Here is a 21,344-nt window from a genome sequence, read left to right on the forward strand (position 1 = left end):
GGAAATCAAGGAGAGGTTGTTCCCAGCAAGACGCTGGCAGCGTTCGTGTTCAGCATGGATAACAACACAAGACACCAGGACCGGTAAGTTCACAGAGTGACTTTAAAGTTGTGTATATATACACGCTGTTTAGCACCCATACCTGTAGTGTCTCACTGTCATTCCACCCCCTTGGGAAATTATTGCTCACGGGACATTTATACCTATGAATGTTTTGTCCTCACTTCAACTATAAAGGGAAAGATTATGTAGATGCACTCAGTGTATTTACAAACTTTTATACTCTACATGCAGTTTATCTTTGGGCAATAGCTGCTGGGGTAATTTAAGACTATAAGTCTGGATTAATTATCAGTTTGGACTCAGACGTTTGCTATTTCATATACATATACACACACACACACATAGGAACAAGAATTTTATTTGTGAAACTGTGAGGCAGCCCCCTCTGTTCTGAAACAGATGTGTAGAACAAAAGAAGATCCCTCTTCTATGTAATAAAACATTTTTTATTACTTTATCAGGTAATGACCTTATGTAGAGATAAACAGACCTGTCTGAGATGGGTCCTTTGAGGATTAAGTGTATGCGGAGAAGAACCTATTTTTACAGAGGGAAATGACCATTTACACTGAGGTGTAGATTGCCCTTAAATACACAAAGAATCTGAACTCATGTTACAGCTAACATATGGGAAGTTGAAGGCCTAAGAATCAAGATTTCAAAATATCTTAACCTATGTACTTTTGATAACCAATTATCTATATAGTTTTCAAATATTTAATATGTGCCTCAGACTATAAAATAGGTACGAATAAATGGACATGAAATAGTTTGTATAATATTAAAATGTGAATGTCTGCTAAATGAAAAATATAAAAAACATGTTTTTATACACTCAGCAAGAGATATACAGATATGCAATATTTATTTGGATATAGGAAAGTAGTCCAATCTAAATATAATTATGTGAAATGACATCCGATTGCTGATCTCAAGGTATGTATGTGATATTAAGATAACAGATATTAGATCCATGCTAAAAGTATTAAAATCTTTTTAAATACCTATACATTTTAAATGTATAAGAATTACTTTGTATTTGTATACAAATTGGACATAATTGTTTGCTGAGGCAAGAAATAGTGAATACACTAAAAATACATTTTAAAAATATATATGAATCTATATTAAACTGTAGCAGTATTGATAATGCATTTCTGGTTATCTGCTACCACCAATAGTTCAGAAATCTTATGACAGCCAAAAACGAGTTGACCGTTTAAAACATATGCCAAACCAAATAGCCTATGAGATCTTCAGATCCCAGAGGGAATCGGAGAAAAGCATCCGAGGGCATATCAAAATCTTGTGGGAATGATTAAAGAAGAGGTTGTCACACACAGTAGACAAAAAGGACAGACAAACTCAAAGAAGCATATGTTTTGGAGAGGAAAATACATAGGCTTTGTGCCAAGTAGATTCTCTGCCATTTTGAGACACTTTCTTGAATAAAGTAAGATATAGTGGATAAATCCTTCTTAGATGACCCACAAGAAATTCTGGAAACTGAATAATCATTTGGTTATGTGGTAACGTATGGCAGCGACTATAATTTAATATTTTAAAGCAAATACATTCATTGTTGCTACAGTTAATTTTAGTTAATTTTAATAGGGCACTTTGTATTTTATGCTTATACCCATAGTCCTGTGTAGCATTAGCTAGTCACATAAATTGACTGTTTGCATTAATTATGTATACAATTTCTGGTGTTTTTAATTGAAGTTATATAGAATAATTTGTGGGCTAAATGACTTAATTATACTTATCTTGGAATATTTTTCATCTAAACACTGAAGTTAGCAGTCCATATTCTGGTATTTTAATGCGATTTGTTGTGAGTAAAGTTCATTTTAAAAAAGGTATATCTTTCATGATCTTTGAAAAGAATATTATAACAGCATAAGCGTGTACAATTTGATTCATAATCTGGTCTCTACATAAATTTTAACCAATCTAAAGAATTTAGGAATAAAAATTAATTTCAATTGTTTCGTGTGTGTGTATATATATGTATAATATAAATACATTGTATTATAACCCTGCTATATACGGACACTATATATTAAGTTCTGTTACCGTCACTGGCCAAAGGGTTGTGTTACTGACTTCCAGGAGTTTAATAGCACCCCCCGCATTTCTGAATTTTAAATTATGTTTAAAAAAAAAACAAAAAAAAACAACACACTGGAGTATTTCACTTTACATTGTATTAAATATTTTATTTCAGAAAACATACTGAAACAAGCCTTTATGACTATTTTCAAATCACACTGTTGCACACAACTCAATATTTACACATTTAGCAGCAGTGTATGTAATAAACACATTCTTAGAAATTAAATATTTAGAATACATAAGTAATATTAATGCACTTGTTTTTCCACCATGCTACAAAGTAACATAATCTTCTTGGAGGATCTTCACAAGCCACCATGAAAACAGGATTCCACAGATCTGCATAAAATTCAAGAAATAAACTATTTATTAAAATGGACATTCTTAAAACACATGCTATAATGTTAGAGCATGTAATGTTTGCATTACTTGACCCTAACTCAGTGTTTTTCAACCAGTGTGCCGTGAGAGATCCTCAGGTGTGCCACGGCAGACTGACAGCAGTGTGACATTTTTTTAAACTTTGCTTGTTTTTTACTCCCAGTGCAGGGGTAGTTTGTAGGAGGCATGGCATAACAGCACAATGCATACAGTATGTGTGTATATATATATATATATATATATATATATATATATATATATATATATATATATATATATATATATACATACACACTGTATTAGGCTACAATGTGTGATTTTTTTAAAATTTTGTGATGGTGGTGTGCCACAGGATTTTTTAATGTAAAAAAGCGTGCCACAGCAAAAAAAAAAAAGGTTAAAAATCACTGCTCTAACTTACTGTGGCCTAGACTGCAAGTTGAACACAGTTGATAGGAATTTTACTCAGCCTCACACAAACAACACATGAATAGGTATTACACGTTTTTTTCAAATGTTTAACAAAAAAAAAAAAAAAAAAATGTACCACTTAAAAACTACTGATACGAAGTATTAGTGTGCTTTTGTGCATAGAACTATACATTACAATGCTATAGAACTAAATGAATGGAGGCAAATTGGGGCTAGATATATGAAAAATGGTTAAAGTAAAACATGGTTTTGGGGAGGGTTAAAGAGAAGGTATATGACGGGGGTGGGCCTTGCCATAACTTCTAGCTTAAGAGACAGTCAAGTCTAAATTAAGCTTTCATGATTTAGGTTGTGCACATTTAGATAACTGAAGTGAAAAGTTGTGCTCTCATTCTCTGCTTTTATATGCACACTACTGAGCATGTGAAAAATTTCACAGGATATATTTATATGCATTTTGTGATTGGCTGATGACTGTCACATGATGCATTAGGAAGGAAAATGTAACCGACATTTGACAGAAGAAAAAAATAAAAATAAATCATATCTACTCATTTTGGAACCAAGTGCTTTTGCATTGTCTATTATGCATTTATTAGTTATGCTATTCTACTGCGTTTGTGTTTTATAATAGTTGTGCTGTTTTAAAACTAAACTGATACTGTGCCAGGCATATCTGAAATCCAAAGAGTGCCAATTTGCATGGCTTTCCCTCCACAATTAGTCTAACTTAAAAGGGACTTTCCAGTCAAAATTGGAACTAACATGGATGCATTTCAGTTTGGAATAGAAATGTATTAGCAAAAATACTTTGAATAAAAGCTATATAGATACAGAAGTATGCACCGTGCACCAACATTTTAAGCACAACACTTGCTCAGAGAGCTAAAGGTGCTTGAACCACCTGGTAATTACTAAATTTGTTAATTGCCGACATGATACGAGCCCCACTGGCACTCTGAGCAGCTGCAGTATTTAACCTACTGGTGCACTGAGAATATCTTGCTATGCTTCACATGTGCAGAGAAAAATTCTAACACTAATAACTTTTACTTTAAGCCTTTTGTGCATTTAAATTATGAATGAACTGTCCCTTTAACCCCATTGAACATCTTTGTAAACAAGTGAAACATGATGCAATATTTCTAGACACTCTAAGATTCTGAAATATGGGATTGTAAAGTTCTGCACAAACTTGTAGAATTAATGCCAGATAGACTTGAAGCAGTCATTTAGGGGATCATACGAAATAGTACATACTAAAAATAGAAAAATCCTAACAACATTTTTCTTTTATTACTGCAAATCATGCATTTGTGTGACATACTACTTATTTTGTTATCTAAAATGTGTTTTCCAGAAATAAAAGCAGAGATTGTGATATCACTTTACATGCAAGACAGAAGTGTTAAATACAACATCCTTTAAGTTTCTCACATAGAACATGGAATACCTGTGCAACTCCAAAGCCAACACCCACAGCACCAATTACTCCGATATGGTCGCCTATCCAGTTTCTCATCTTCTCAACACAACCCTGCAAAACAAGGGAATTAAATTATTAGACAAAACAAAGAATCTCTCAAACTTTCATTAAGAATTGTGATAAGTTTGGAGGCAACATATACAGTTGTGTGTCAGTTAATGAAATTACATATCTGATAAATGCTCAAAAGTGGAGTGTCCAATAAACCTTCCACCTTGGCATGACCATCTAGGTCTTATAGATGAAAGAATAATTCTAAATGGAATCTACTACTGCAGCTATTCCCATATATAGTCCATATGTCATCACCTACTGTGGTTTTAGACATGTACAGGAGACAACTTTTAAAAAAGGGATATATAATTGCATTAAAGGGACAGGAAACTCTGAAATTTTCTCTTTCATGATACGGATAGAACATACAATTTTAAACAACTTTCCAATTTACTTCTTTTATCTAATTTGCTTTGTTATCCTTTGCTGAAGCAACAGCATTGCACTACTGCAGCTAGCTGAACACATCTAGTTAGCCAATCACAAGAGACAAATGTGTGCAGGCACCAATCAGCAGCTAGCTCACACTAGTGTAGGATATGTGCATATTTTTCAACAAGGGATACCAAGAGAATGATTCACAATTGAAAATAGGGTAAAGGGGTAGTTTAGCGTCCCAAATTTGGAAGGTACCATATCCCGCCGTGGGGAGGGGAGAACCATGGATAGGGTCCCAGTGGCAGTTGTGACACCCGGGAACGATATTGGAACAGAGCATTGCAGCTCCCTGGAACGATATTGGAAAAGGGTGGTGATCTGTTCCAATACCTTCCCTGTTTGCCGCATCCACCGCTGGAAACCTATCCATGCCCCCCCCCCTCATTTTACCTTTCTGAAATAATTCCCACAGTTAGAAGAAAAAAAAAATAAAATATATATCTATATCTCATGTTTAGGTAAATGATCGCACTGTTCCAATATCGTTCCCGGGCGCCGCAACCGCCACTGGGAACCTATCCATGGTGATTCAGATAGAGCATGCAATTTTAAGCAACTTTCTAATTTACTCCTATTATCAAATTTTTTTCGTTATCTTGCTATCTTTATTTGAAAAAGAAGGCATCTAAGCTTTTTTGGGGTTTCAGAACTCTGGATAGCACTTTTTTTATTGGTGGATGAATTTATCCACCAATCGGCAAGGACAACCCAGGTTGTTCGCCAAAAATGGGCCGGCATCTAAACTTACATTTTAAATAAAGATACCAAGAGAATGAAGAAAATTTGATAACAGGAGTAAATTAGAAAGTTGCTTAAAATGTTATGCTCTATCTGAATCACAAAACAAACAATTTGGGTTCAGTGTCCCTTTAAAGAATAAAATATATTTGTGGTAGCTTTAAAACATTTACTCCTATCCCAATCTGCTAGTATAGATCAATTTTGATACAGACCACAAGAAAGTGTTTGTTGTAAATGTGACTTACAAGCAGTGGACAACGCTCATTATAAAGTGTGCCCCCTTTAACACATTGGTAACAAATGGTGTCCTCTAGAGCTATAAAATTACCTATCCAGTGCTACGGGACATTTTATGATCTGTATTGTAACTCAATTTTTTTGGGGCCCATTACCAAAGCCCAAGCTATGATCATTTTAAAAAAATAATAATTAAAAACGCAGTTAAAAAGGCACAGAACTGGCTACATGACAACGAGTCATTGGGATACTACCTCCTTGTAGATGTTCTCAGAGTTTTCCAGTGGATGATCACCACATTTCTGCTGGATATTCTTGCAGCAACTCATGGGGACTGAAGAGGTTGATTTCCCGAAGGTGCTGTTAAACCAGTCTGTAAAATTCTGTGCTCCACAGCACTGAAACTGCATTTAACCACGACAGCAAGAAAGGGTCAAAGTTATTTTGAAATAAAAAAGTAACAATTTAAGAGATTTAAAGTTTAGAATATCAATATTCTCACTAAAATGGGGGGGGGGGGGGGTAATTGTATACATGTCAAAAAGGTGAGGGTGTTAGCGATAAAAAAAAAACACAAAACAAAAAAAAATCACACCACCTCATAAAATTTTTATTTTTTTATTTTTTATTAACAGGGATAAAAGGAAGAATGTCCGTCCCTTTAAACAAATAAAAAAAAGCACCACTTCATTAAAAATAAAAAATGCATCAAAAATAGTAAATCGGTGCTGTATTTTAAGACCAAGCCAATTGACTAGGGTAGTTTCTTTGTTTTTATATTTGGGTTTATTAATTTTAAAGAAGACTTATAAAAGGGTTTAAATCAAACATTATCTAACCAAAATTACAGAGACAAAAAGCTATCCAATCAATTTGCTGTACATTACTACAGTGCGAAGTATCCATGTTGATTTACAATACTCTTGAAATAATCCACTAGTTAGGTAATCTATTGGCTAGAACAGTCCACTATTTCAGTTCTCAATGTGTCACATTCCTACATTTTACTTATTTTTGTGTGAAGATTTGTCCTCTCTGGTATCGGACATTTTGTTCTGTAAGGATTGGCTCTCCACACAGTATAAAATAAAAAAAATAAAATGTTAAAGGATTTCATGATTGAACTATTGCTTGCAAGTGTTTTTAACTACTGCAAAATGGATTAAACAGTTAAAGGTTTCAGAGCAACAATGCACTACTTGTCTCTCCTCATTGGCTCACCAGATGTGTTTAGCTAAGTGTGTAGCTACCAGCAGGACATTGCTGCTGCGGATATGTGCATAGGGATATAGATATGTTTTTTTTTGTTTTAATATATCTGGCATTGTGCTCTAACCAAGTTATAGACCTGTAACTTGGATCCTCATGTTTTTATACTACTATTTTTTATAATATTTTCAATTGTTTGGTCTGGAGATCACACACACAGAGTGAGGTCAGAGGCTGGTGAGGCACTGGCTACGCTAGACACTCGAGAAACACATATATGAACCCAATAGAGGTAGCTTAAAGGGACACTGAACCCAAATTTTTTCTTTCATGATTCAGATAAGAGCATGACATTTTAAGCAACTTTCTAATTTACTCCTATTATCAAATTTTCTTCATTTTCTTGGTATCTTTATTTGAAATGCAAGAATGTAAGTTTAGATGCCGGCCCATTTTTGGTTAACAACCTGGGTTGTTCTTGCCGATTGGCAGATAAATTCATCCACCAATAAAAAAAAAAAATTCTATCCAGAGTTCTGAACCAAAAAAAAAAAAACCAAAGCAGCTTAGATGCCTTTTTCAAATAAAGATAGCAAGAGAACGAAGAAAAATAGGAGTAAATTAGAAAGTTGCTTAAGATAGCATGCTCTATCTGAATGACTAAAGGGAAACTGAACCCAAATTTTTTCTTTCAAGAGATAAACCTATTTTTTTTTCTTTTTCATGATTCAGATAGAGTATACAATTTTCTAAATTACTCCTATTATGAATTTCTTTGTTCTCTTGCTATCTTTATTTAGGAAGCAATAATGTAAAGCTTAGGAGCAGGCCCATTTTTGGTTAAGAACCTGGGTTATGTTTGCTTATCAGTGGCTAAATTTAGACACCAATAAGCAAGCGCTATCCAGGGTGCTGAACCTAAAATGGGCCGACTCCTAAGCTTTACATTCCTGCTTTATAAATAAAGAAAAAAAAATTGTCTGCAGGTCACTTTGAAATGAAATTAAGTTGTATAAATTATGCAGTTACACTAAAGCATTGTTTCTCAACCAAGGTCCTCAAGTACCCCAAACAGGCCAGGATTTCATTATAGCTGAAGCAGTGCACAGGTGAAATAATCAGCTTATGGATGAAAGCAGGTTAGTAATCATGGTGTTCCTGATCAGCTGATCATTACACCTGTGCACTGGTTTAACTATATAAAAAAAAAAAAAAACCCAAAACTGACCTGTTGGGGGTACTTGAGGACCACGGTTGAAAAATCCTGCACTAAAAGGATCCGCTCATCTAGTACCATACCTAAAAGCTACATACATTACTAATACCAGTGGAAAGTGCAACATCTGCCCTTACACAAAAATGGCATCAAACCTGTTAACCTTCAACTTAAAATCATAATTCCTTAAAATAATAAAGTAGTGGGATCTTAAGGCTTTATTGCAGATGTAATGTTTACTGGAAAATTAGTGCATCTAGGCCAATTACTCCCTCCAACCATTACAGTGCTCAGCAAAGTTGCCTCTAGATAAAATATTTAAAAGTAATATTTAGTACAACATGGCCCCCTCTGGGAGTGATATGTAAAAAAAAAAAATGCATTTAGCTTTGTGGGGTGGCAGATAATTTTAGATTGTAAGCTCTTTTTAAAGGCAGATACTCATAGCTCTCTGGTATAAAATGAACAGGTATTTTTAAATGTGGGTACATGACATACAGACACAGACAGAAATGTTGATCACCAAGCACTCCACCTTTGATCCTCAACAAATGACCGGGGTGCAATCCAAAAGGGTGCAGAATATATCTCAGTCTCTTAGGTATGGGCAGTCAAAGGATTTTAAAATTCAAGCTTTATTGGAGAAATCTCTTTAAAATCAATGTCGACATCTCGGCCCAAAGTCGAATGTCTATCGACTTTGGAAGGACGGCTTGATAGCCGCTTCTGTGTTTGCATTATGCTGATGTAAATGTCTTGATAAAGGCCCGACTTTGGGCCGAAACGTTGACATTGATTTTTAAGAAATTTCTCCAGTAAAGTGTGAATTTTAAAATCCTGTGAGTGCCCACACCTATGAGACTGATATAGATATATATGAGCGCACACATACCCACACACACAGTATATATTCTTAACAATTGTAGGAAATGTCAACATGTACATCTTACAGGTAAGTGTAAAAATACAGCTTTGTACCATTTTTAATTTATGGAACCTTATTTATAAAGCAAATTTTCTTGCAATTTTAGGAAGTAACCGAAAAAGGATATGGTGGGCTCTATTATTATGATCCTGTACACTTACAAACATCACACTGCACCCTCCCACCTTTATTTTACTCCCACTCAGTCAGTTCTCAGTTAAATGTAGATTGTGTCCCCCAGTCTGCGATACCAGTCTTCTACTGAGTGCTGCCTGAGCACTGGCTGTCAAACCCTGTGCCAGCAGCAGCACTTGTTAAAGTTTGAAACGATCCGGATCTACCATACTAATGGGGCCAGTGTAACCGGCATGGGAGCTTGAGGACGGGCTGTTTGCTTTGCCTCAAAAGGCCTGAAGAGAGAAAAAAAAAAAAAAAAAAAAAGGGAGGGGAGGGGGAGCTGGGACAGGGCACACACTGACACGACTCTGGCTCTTCTTTTTGGAGGTGTTCCAGTAGGACTGGTGGGAACAAAGAGCAGTCACGTTATGTAACGGATATGTCACACTGGCAGACTGGCACTGCTGATTGGCTCACAAGGCTGCTCAGAGAGCAGCCTCTATTGGGAGCGTATGAGCAGTGAAAAGTGGGGCTGGCTCTTGAGGCTCATACAAGCCATCCATGTTGTGCAATGGAGGGCAGCTGAACAGCTCACTGCCTCTCCATTGTGCAACATGGATGGATCGCTACATGGCGGCAGGGTTGGCTTACACTCGGTATAAACCTGACAATTTTTTTTAAATGAGTAAAAGAAAAAAAAAAAAATTACATTGCTAAAATTTTAAAATTGATCCTCAGATTCAACAACGAAACAAGAAAACAAATCCTGCACACTGTTTCTAATCAAATTAATCCCAAGCTCTGGAAGACATATACTTGATTGCCGATTGATTTTGAGGCAAGCGACTATTTCACAGAAGCACAGATGTAACACACAAATGCACCTTCCAAACGGTTCTAGCCAAAGTTATTAAAAAGGACTTAAAGGATTACTTTGTTATAATTTTTAAGCTAAACAACTAACATATTAAAGTTAATAAACATTAATTAAAACCTACTGACCTATATTTTCTCCAAAACGAAGTTTGATAACGTTCTAAAAGTTATCTCTTTTATTCGCCGATGATGTCACGTTATCCTGCCCACTATTTTCAGCACTGCATGTTCAAAATACTTAAACCAATAACTTTGAGTTTAAAGCGCCATTTTGAAACCTAGGTATTGTAAACGGATTGGTACAGAGCAAAGGATACCCACGGAGTGGGTTTGGAAAACAATTAAATTTGCAGACAAGATTTCTGATATACGGTAGAGATATGTTAATGAAATGCTATTGATAAAAAGCGTATTTGGGGTAGTTAGTTAGCAACAGGCATAGAAAATATTTACTTACAGTGGCCCTTTAAAGAGCACTAGACGGCAGCAATATTTCCTGCCATGTAGTGCTCTAGGCACCTACCTAGGTATCTCTTTATAAAGAAGACTATGGGAACAAGCAAATGTTATAAAAGTAAATTGGAAACTTTATAAAAATTATGTTGTAAATTTTGAACTAATATGCAAGTCTGTCAAAAGAACTGAAATATGGGGGCAGTCAGCAGAAGCTTAGATACAAGGTAATAATTATTACCATTATGTTGGTTATGCAAAACTGGGGAACAGGTAATAAAGGGATTATCTTTCTTTTTGAAGAACAAAATTCTGGTGTGGACTGTCCCTTTAAGCAGGTTTTAGCCATTGATCTATTACTGTAGTCAGTCCCCATGCTTAGTCACATCCTCAGCTGTCTGATTAGCTTGCGTTTTAGAATTCTAGTCAAACACCCAATATTTTACAGGCACCCAGTGTTAAACATTTGGTAGAGAAAAAAAAAAGCACCAGCCTAAATACAAAAGAGTAACATTTAGTTCCAAAAGAGAACATTACAAATACACAACTATTATATAGGATATGCAATAGGGTCCTTCTAGACTTACAAAGACATTGACTAAAAGTAAAGATTCCCCTCAGTGTAATTATAAACAAGTCTATTTCATTCTAGGAAAGAAAATGAAATCTGAGCAGAGGAACAGTGTGTGGGAAGCTTGTTATGGTCACAGAACAGGAAATTGAATAAAGCTTCAGTGATATTCAATGCTTTTGATCTAAACTTTATAAGTACTGTAATTGTTAAGCTGACATGTGCATCAGTTCATGCCAAACAACATGCTTTTGGCAGCAGCAGTAAAGTTTATTGTTTGGCATTATGGGCCCAGTACACAGAATGTGACACTAAAGATAAACCAAAACAAATTAACATCTGCATTAATTATGGAAAAACCTCTTAGCATGACAAGCAGATGTGATATGCTACAATACCCCCCCCCAACCCTCTTTTGCAGAAACTGGTGGGATGTGATTTATGTTAACTTCTTCAGCTAAGCACAAAGATGAGAGGTAGGAAATAATCCTAAATGGGATGGTCACTGCAATAACAGTTGCATTAACTATGGGCTGCATGTAAACTTCTACATAATACCCAATATAAAATAGATTCTTGGTTAATGCTAATGAGAGACTTTAGCACTTTTCCACCTGCACATAAAATATTAAACCAATCACACAATGTCCAAACAGCCCACACCTTTCCTGAAAGGTAACTTACCTTCTGGTGCAGAAGATCGAGCCCTTTGGTAATTTCTTTGTCTGAGCCATACTGGTTTAGGAGAATAAGGAAGTTCCGAGACAAAACCCTTTGAAGCTGTATAAGCAAAGAAATGTTGAATTAGAAAAGAATCTACTTACAATGATTTATAGATGTAAGGTGTAATTTCTAACAACCAAATTACCCGGCAAACAAAGTCCAAGAACTGCTAGCAAGGAATCTTGCAAAAAAAATATAATCTGTTTATTAGATTTAAATTAACATTTTAAATAGGAAGTAGAAATCTAGGACAATGGTGCCTCAATATTTAAGATATTAGAAACGCTAGAGATGTATCAGTGAGTGCATATAAAAACCAGTACCTACTAAGTTAGGCCAGGGATAGTCCACTTTTATTTAGTAAGCACCAAGCATTCGGATTAACTTAAAGGGACCTTGAACTCAAAATGTTTCTATCATTATGCAGATAGAGAATACAATTTTAAACAACTTTCCAATTTGTTCTATTATCTAATTTGCTTTAATTTTGTTTGTATTTTTTGTTGAAGAAGCAGCAATTCACTACTGGAAGCTAGCTGAACATATTGGGTGAGCCAATAGTATCAGGCATTTATGTGCAGCCACCAATCAGGAGCTCCTGAACCCACCTAGGAATTCTTTTCAATAAAGGATACAAAGAGAAGAACACAAATTAGGTAACAGAAGTAAATGGGAAAGTTGTTTAAAATCACTATCTGAATCATTAAAGAAAATCATTGAATTTCAAGTCCCTTTAAAAGTTAAGACACTAACTTAAAGTACCATTAAACACAGTAGAATTTAAATCAAAAAGTGCATTCAATATTGAATTTTAAATAAGCAGTTTTTCTTGACAAGACTCCTTTTAATTTTCCTTTATCATGTAACAGCAGTCAGCCAATCACAGGCTCATACATATGACATCCTTAGTGATAGCTGGTGCCTCAGACAGGGTGCACATGAAACAAAACCACAAAAAATGACTACACAGGTTTGAATCGTAAATTGGATTTAATTTTCATTTTTAAAAATTGCATAAAAACGATTTGTATGTCCGTTTAAGTTCAACCACATTTTAAAATAACCATATGAAGAAACATAAGGAATTAACTGGTGGTTACATTCAGATTTTTAAATTTTATTTTTGAATACCAACTTTTTTTGTAAATTGTACTGACAGGAATCAGACGAATATTAAAAAGTCAGTGCTCTTGGTTTAAAAGTAGAACGTAAAGATTGTAATATGTAAAAAAAAAAAAAAAAAAAAAAAAAAAAAAAAAAAAAAAAAAGTATAGTCAAGTTTGGCTATCACACAGAGTCCATTACTAGAGTTACACTTATATACCCAAACTGACACAGGGTCGTATCCATTGGGTTGGTAAATGGGGGTTCCTTGTATAGAGAGTCCTTACCTTGTCTCTGTAGCTGTATGCAGATATTCCTACAATAATCTCAATTATGAAGAGCATCAGCATCATGCCTGAAAACTAAGAATGTTATTGATAAGCATCAGGATGCCAGAAGACCATTAAAAATGATCTACTATGCTGCATGACATTTACAAGAAGTGCTTAAGTGAGTATAGCAGAATAAACAGTATAATCATTCGAACAAATAATACAACTCTAAGAAACAAGGTTTAACGTTTATAACATTGCAATGCTAACTCTTGACTACAGATATTTTGATACTGGAATGTGTTATCCTGGTTAAACTGAGTATTAATGATTAACTTGTAATGCTGTAGTAATCCCATTGTCTTAATACACAAAAGTGTCTTGTATACTGCAATGAAAACTCTAGTGCACTTGTGGGAGGTACCTTCTCTGCTGCATTTTGAAAAGCTTTTTTGCAAGACTATTCCTACTTTTGACCAGTTTGAGTGGATTCCATCAGCAATCAATTCACCTTTTGAAATAACCTGAGTTCTTAGGGTCATTCATCCAAGCACATAATAGCTCAGACATTTAAACAAGTATTCACTTACTAAAATAAAATCATTTGTCTTGAACATAAGCCCTTGCGATATCCCATGTTCTTTATCCACTGAGCTAAACGTTAGAAGTACTTGCTACTATGGCATAATTCTTTTCTTGCGCTACACCAGTGTTCCATTACAGAAGCCTCACTAGGACATAAAACCTTTACATGTTTTGTCTCCCAAACGTGCCGACTTTCTCTCAAGAGTAAGCAGTGCAACCCCTGGCTTTCCACCATGCTATTTATAAAGGAATAGTAAATGCCTCATAATTATAAAACATATCTGTTGTCTTGCTATCGAACATATCAGTCGGGTCTCATATTGTTATTATGAAGTCCATTGTTTTGCAGTTCTTGTCTGTTAAATCCAATTAAAGGCACATCCCTCTAATCATGGGTGCTTCCATTATGGAACCTAGGTTACACTGCCAATATCTGAAGGAGACTTGCTGCTTATGTCAGCACTGGAGTGTAGTGAACGATGGATTTCAAGATGGCAGTTCCCATTACTAGAGGAAGGTGGGGAATAACTTAAACACTATGCTTATAAAATGTATTTAGCATTTAATGTCCCTTTAAGGAAATATGTAGCAGGGTTAGAAAAAAAACACTATTTCAGAGCTAAGTTACAAGAAAAAAAAAGGGGCAAAATAAGTATATTGCAAAATTGTTTTACTAAACCTTTTATACTAAAAATGTCATGGTGTTTTATTCTCTTTTTAAAGGCTATAAGCTATACACCAAAGAGGATTATAAACTATTGTAACTTAGTATACATCTGAAAAACTTTATTCTTATTATTAAAATGTTAAAGCCATGTTGTGATACATCTCTTTGTGCACCAAAAACACATTAAAATTGCTGCTACGCCATATCTATGCATTCCTTGGATCCATCATACTTTGGGAATTACTCTCCATTTATGATGTGTTTATACTCTGAGTGATGCATCTAGTAATGGTGCTCCCTGCCTACCACCAATTAAAAAGGGAGGCGTCCAACAATATCCAAAAGAAAAAATTAGCTACCCCCAAATTTAACTGCTCCTAAAATACCCCCCTTTAAAGCAACTCCTGGCATCACAACCAACATTAAAGTTTGTGAGCCGATTCATTTTTCCCCCACTTGTTTCTGACAGATAACATTTTGAAAAATATAGATGCTCGAACAAAATGTATGTGCCAGCCCGTATCCGACAATAAAATCCACAATCTCAATATTTTGGAAAAAAAATATCTGGCACCTCAGTGACCTGACATTAAAAAGTTTTGGGCACTGGTGTTCTTAATGGTGTTCTTAATGGGCAAATATGTCAGAAGCTAACATGTCCAAAAAACATAGGGGGCATATCAGCTTTATGCCAAGCTCAACTACTGGCCCTTGGATACAAAAAAAAAAAAAAAAAAAAAAAAGTGTACATGCTGTCCACAATGCCAGTGTCTGTGAAAGGAAAGGATGAACAGATTTTTTTTTTTATAATTCTTAGTCTTTGGTTTGGATTTAATCTAATAGGGATAAGTTATCAATATTTATTTTGTGTCCCGAGTGTATGATATGTATGACATTTTTAAATATTCAAAAATGTTGAGGCGTATCATTTTTAAAAAGACCTGCTGATAAACTATAGGTTCTGTTTGTGGGGAGCTTTTACTGTGAAATAGTGTTTATATTTCCCAATATCAATTTTATAAATTAAAAATAAGTCTAATATAATTAATCCTTATTTATAATAGAATTATTTATATATTAATTTTTATCTTTAATTTATAAAATGTATATTGGGAGATAGAGACACTATTTCAAAGTAAAAGCACCTCACAAACAGAACCTATAATTTATCAGCAGGTCTTTTTAAAAATTATACACATCTCAACATTTCTGAATATTTACAACAGTGGAACCATAATATTATACACTCGGGACACAAAATAAATATTGATAACTTATCCCTATTAGATTAAATCCAAACCAAAGACTAAGAATAAAAAAAAAAATAATAAAAAAAAAAAAACAGATTGCCTCAGGCGCCCCCTTCATAACCCATTTATTTTGTTTTTTCTAAACCCGTGGAGTCAATTGTGAGAGACCCCACTAGTAAGGGGGGTCATATCTGGTTAAGAGTTTAAACAGCTCAAGAAAACCCACATTTTGTATTTCTAAAAACCAAAGTGCATTGTAGAGTACATAAAAAATATGGTGGGGATAGATTTAGCTGACCAATGTATGCAGCCATATCTGGTTTAGCAAAAAACATCTGGTACAAAAAAAAAAAAAAAAAAAGCCATGTAATTGTAGATATCTTCAAACTTGGCCCTCCAGAGATTTTGGAACTACATTTCCCATGATGCTCAGCCAGCATATCAGCTGGCTGAGCATCATGGAGAATGTAGTTCCAAAACCTCTGGAGGGCCATGTTAGAGGATGTCTGGTATAATGCATATGCACTATACAAAAAAGCAGGCACAGAGAAACACTTTTCTTGAATTTTCATAAAATATGATCTAATATTTTGTTTAACCAGACCCCTAATCCTCCATTTCAATCAGAAAAATCTCCAGATACTTTGAGGAAGGCATTTACCCTCTAGGATCCCCCCCCCCCCCAGGATTCAAATCACTCTGTATGTGCGTTTGTGATTATTTTTGTATTATTTTCTTTTAGAATTATTCATGGATCCCCTTACCTTGGGTTTTGAACATATAAAATATCATCTATACATAATTATAAACAGAATTAAAAATTTGAATGCAAATTATTTTAGTTTATACCAATAGTCTAGTGGTTAATAGTTTAAAGGGAAAATTAAAAGACAAAAACAAAAAAACAAACACAAAAACACCCCATCAAAGTGAATGTAAACCTTCATGAATTAGTGCCTGTTTTTTAAAATGTCATTAAAAACAGGGTCACTTTCATTCATGAAAGTTTACATTGCACCATACTTAAACAAATACTTAACTTTCTCTTGTGCTAAGCTGGATCGCCGATCCCCCGCCCGCAGTTTCTCTGTACATACATCACCAATGACAAAACCGGCTTCCTCCAATCATGGCTTCCACCCCAGAGTGTCCATCTCGTGAGGCAGCCAGTTTCGTCATTGCTGTGTAAGTACAGCTGGAGAAGCAAGCATCGGTGGGGCGCGCTTTGCTGAAAAGAAAGGTAAGTATTTGTAAAAATATGGTGCAATGTTAACGTTCATGAATTAAAATGCCCCTGTTAATAGTATTTTTAAAACTGGGCAGTAATTCATGAAAATTTACATTCACTTTAAGACGTTTTGTATGCAGGCATTTTTTTTTATTGTTGTTTTTTTAAATGCAGTATAGTATCGGATTTAGGACTTTAACCACATAAGAAATTAACACATTACATACAGTTTTGAGCAGGAAGAGATTTTCCTTTAATGCAGCCACTGCTCCAAATCCAGAGAGGAAGAAGATGATCATCCCAACAATGGTGAGAACTAGTGGAGTTCCTGAAGACGTTTCATTCAGAACAATTAAGACATCAGACAGACCCATTTGTACGGAGGCTCCAATGCAAATAAGAGCAACTCCAGTTACCTAGAGGAAAACAGTATTCAGAAAAAGCAAGATATTAGTTTGCATCATGAGATTCCTTAAGGAATTGTGTTCATATCAGGGATGTTGTTTTAGCACACTGGCAACATTTTAATTTGCAAGTCTATTGATAAATCAAATTATATAGTTTGGAATGATCTCAGGTTTCTTCCTAATAAGGCTTCAAAGTTTACACAATGCATCCAGGTTCATTAAAAAGGAACATGGAAGTCAAAGTAAACTTTCATGATTACAAAAAGAACATGTAATTTAAAAAAGGGATAGGAAAGTCAAAATTAAACTTGCACGATTCCGGGTTTCATGTCCCTTTAAGAAAAAGTGGAATAGAGAAAAGGAAGAAGCGCTAAAAGATATAAAGATCCTGCTAAACTTGGGGATTCCTCTCAAAGAAAAACAAGTATCATATGCTGAAAAAATTAGCGCTATAAGCACGGATCTGATAAAATAAAAAACAACACTAGTATAGTATTCGTGAGTAGACTACTGCTATATAGCTCCTATGAAGATGTTAATAGTATAGTGAAATATACTGAAGGGTGAACAATGTTATATACTATATATATAAAAAAAAAAATTTATTTTTATTTTTTTTATTTTATTTTTTTTACTTTTTTTTTTTTGGTTATAGCCCAAAATACAATATAAAAGGCTGCCGAGTACAATCCAAATATTTAATAGTATGGCACAACAATGTAGTTAAAGTAAATGAGGGACGTCTCTTTTAAAACACAGGTTTAAAAAAAAAATAAAAAAAAAAAATAAAAAAAAAAAAAAAAAAATGGGGTTTTGCACATATAAAAAATAAAAAAAAAAAATGTAAAAGCCTAATTGGCAACAAACTAACGGCTAGATTACGAGTTTTGCATTATGAGGGGTGCGGTGCTAACTTGCACATTGTCACCGCTCACTTACCTGCAGCGCTGGTATTACAGGTTTTCATAAACCTGGCGTTAAAAGGCAAGAAGTGAGCGTAGAGCAAAATTGTGCTCCATACCGCACTCCAATACCAGCAGTGAGCTGGTTGTACGTGCTTGTGCACGATTTCCCCAGACATCAATGGAGAGCCGGCTAAAAAAAAAAAAAGTCTAACACCTGCAATAAAGCAGCGTAAAGCTCAGTAACGCAGCCCCATTGATTTCTATGGGGAAACTAAAGTTATGTTTACACCCAACACCCTAACATGAACCCCGAGTATAAACACCCCTAATATTACACTTATTAACCCGTAATCTGCCGCGCCCGACATCACCGACACCTACATTATATTTATTAACCCCTAATCTCCCGCCCTCAACGTCACCACTATACTAAATTTATTAACCCCTAAACCTAAGTCTAACCCCCCTAACTTAAATATAATTAAAATAAATCTAAATAAAAATTCCTATCATTACCTAAATTATTCCTATTTAAAACTAAATACTTACCTATAAAATAAACCCTAAGCTAGCTACAATATAACTAATAGTTACATTGTAGCTAGTTTAGGCTTTATTCATTTTACAGGCAACTTTGTATTTATTTTAACTAGGCAGAATAGTTACTAAAATAGTTATTAACTATTTACTAACTACCTAGTTAAAATAAATACAAATTTACAGGTAAAATAAAACCTAACCTGTGTTACACTAACACCTAACCTTACACTACAATTAAACAAAGATTACCTAAATTACAAAAAAAAAAAAAACCAAAAAAAAAAAAAACTAAACAAAACAAACACAAAATAAAAAACAAATTACAAGATATTTGCCCCAAAGAAATCAGCTCTTTAAAAAAAAAAAAAAAAAAAAAAACCCAACCCCCAACAGTAAAACCTACCACCCACACAACAACCCCCCCAAATAAAACCCTACCTAAAAAAACCTAAGTTCCCCATTGCCCTGAACAGGGCATTTGGATGGGCATTGCCCTGAACAGGGCATTTGGATGGGCATTGCCCTGAACAGGGCATTTGGATGGGCATTGCCCTGAACAGGGCATTTGGATGGGCATTTAGCTCTTGCTGCCCAAACCCTAATCTAAAACCCACCCAATAAACCCTTAAAAAAAAAAACTACCACTAACCCCTTAAGATCCACTTACAGTTTTGAAGAGCCGACATCCATCCTCAACGAAGCGGCAAGAAGTCCTCAACAAAGCCGGGAGAAGTCTTCATCCAAGCCGGGAGAAGTGGTCCTCCAGACAGGCAGAAGACTTCATCCATTCGGCACAGAGTGGGCCATCTTCAAGACATCCGGCGTGGAGCATCCTCTTCTTCCGACAAATGAAGGTTCCTTTAAGCGATGTCATCCAAGATGGCGCTCTAGTGCTTCTGGTCATGACCTCGATGCAGCTCTCTCCTAAACCCACGTGACTCTTACTTCACTTGGGTCAGGAATTAGATTGCTAAATGCCACAATCTAGTTTCAAAGTGGTAAATGCTGGTGACAAATTTCTTGCAATGTGGTGACTGTGTGTCACAAAGGGTTCAGAATTTGTACGATGTATAAGCCCTTCATACTTCTTCCATACTATCTTGTCCCCTCTTACCTTTGGTCAGCCGAGTATCTTTTAGGTAGTTATAGACAGTGGTTCCAAGGCTTAGCGGTCACTCTAGGTGACTAGATGAAAGGTCTAAAAAGTGCAATAATCTGTATTAAAACAGATGTAGTGGACAGTTATAATTATATCCAGGTGTGAGCACGCCAACTCCCTCTGTTCCAAGAAAGAACTCCTCATGGTTAAAGTTGGTAGTGTAATAAACAATGAAGCAAAGTAACAGGGTGACAAAGTGTCTAGGTCAACACGTTTTCGCCCTCAGGCTTTTTCAACACATATTTGTCTTTGTCACCTTGTAGGCCATTTAAACTCCTCCAAGTCTCCTGATTGAATATGGGATTTTTTCAATTTAAGGTGGTATTGGTAATTTCAGGCATTTGCAAGTCCTAAGGTGGAAATACTTGTTCTATCAATTTGATGAAAGTATTAGTCCTTATTTAGTATAGGCTTTAAGCATGTCAGCATAAAATTGTGAACATTTATTTCACTTTAAAACCAATACATATATGAAATTTAAAAAAAAAAAGGAAATGCAAATTAAGAATGCAGGAAGTATAGACATTATGAATAAAGGTCATCTGCACTTATACACAGTATTAAGTAATTGGAAAGATTCAGTTTATATTGGTCTTAAGTACCAATTGATACTTATTTTAATCATGGATGTAAAGAAGATCTTGTGTTTTACTGGTGGAGTATGTTCTAGATAGTGGTGGAACAAGTAGGGCTATAGGAAGGGGGAGACATCTAGATCTGAGTTAAGTCCTACTGGATGTAGCATATCCATGTTATCGATCATTTGTGCCTCTGATTTCAAAAGTGGCTGTGCTATGTTGTCTCCTCTCCAGTTTGGTTTAACCTTCATTGTGTTGGAGATTGTTATTGTGAACTTCTCTGAAATGTGAATATAGGTGTGTGTCCAGGTTACACCTGTCAATGCATGAGGTGTTCCCTGATCCTTTCTCGGAGGGTTCTGGTCATCTCTCCCATGTAGTACTTTTTGCATGAGCATTCAATATGACACCTTTGTCTTGACATCTTATAGTGTCTTTAGTTTGAAGTTATTTACCTCTATTTCTTTTATTTTGCTACTGTACTTGCATGATCAGCAGCCAAAGCAAGGGAAGAAACCCATTATTGTTTCCTTCTAAGTTTATCTCTTGGCTGTTTGCTTTTTATTAGTTTCAGTTCACTTGCGACTAGAGTGTTTTTTCTGTTTTGTG

At 35.1% G+C, this 21,344-nt stretch overlaps 1 protein-coding gene across 1 annotated transcript; it reads right to left on the minus strand.

Annotated features, from left to right (window-relative positions):
- Positions 1 to 2,454: 2,454 nt before the first annotated feature.
- Positions 2,455 to 20,986, minus strand: LOC128657724 (CD63 antigen-like). Its single transcript, XM_053712128.1, has 7 exons — positions 20,891 to 20,986; positions 17,374 to 17,562; positions 13,432 to 13,506; positions 12,002 to 12,097; positions 6,205 to 6,354; positions 4,448 to 4,531; positions 2,455 to 2,520 (listed from the first exon to the last, which is right to left on the minus strand). Exons 1-7 carry the CDS (start codon positions 20,984 to 20,986, stop codon positions 2,455 to 2,457), a joined length of 756 nt encoding a protein of 251 aa, XP_053568103.1.
- Between the last annotated feature and the right edge of the window lie 358 nt (positions 20,987 to 21,344).

This window comes from Bombina bombina, chromosome 1 (assembly GCF_027579735.1).
Source record: "Bombina bombina isolate aBomBom1 chromosome 1, aBomBom1.pri, whole genome shotgun sequence".
NCBI classification, from domain to species: Eukaryota; Metazoa; Chordata; class Amphibia; order Anura; family Bombinatoridae; genus Bombina; species Bombina bombina.

What these genes read in the sequence shown, in the direction of transcription:
- LOC128657724 (XM_053712128.1), bottom strand. Translation starts at nt 20,986, where the DNA reads ATGAAGGTTAAACCAAACTGGAGAGGAGACAACATAGCACAGCCACTT. An exon ending in CTGAGAACATCTACAAGGAG is followed by an intron (nt 4,532 to 6,204) that starts GTAGTATCCCAA and finishes CTTGTTTTGCAG; the next exon opens with GGTTGTGTTGAGAAGATGAG. An exon ending in TTGGCTTTGGAGTTGCACAG is followed by an intron (nt 2,521 to 4,447) that starts GTATTCCATGTT and finishes AATTTTATGCAG; the next exon opens with ATCTGTGGAATCCTGTTTTC.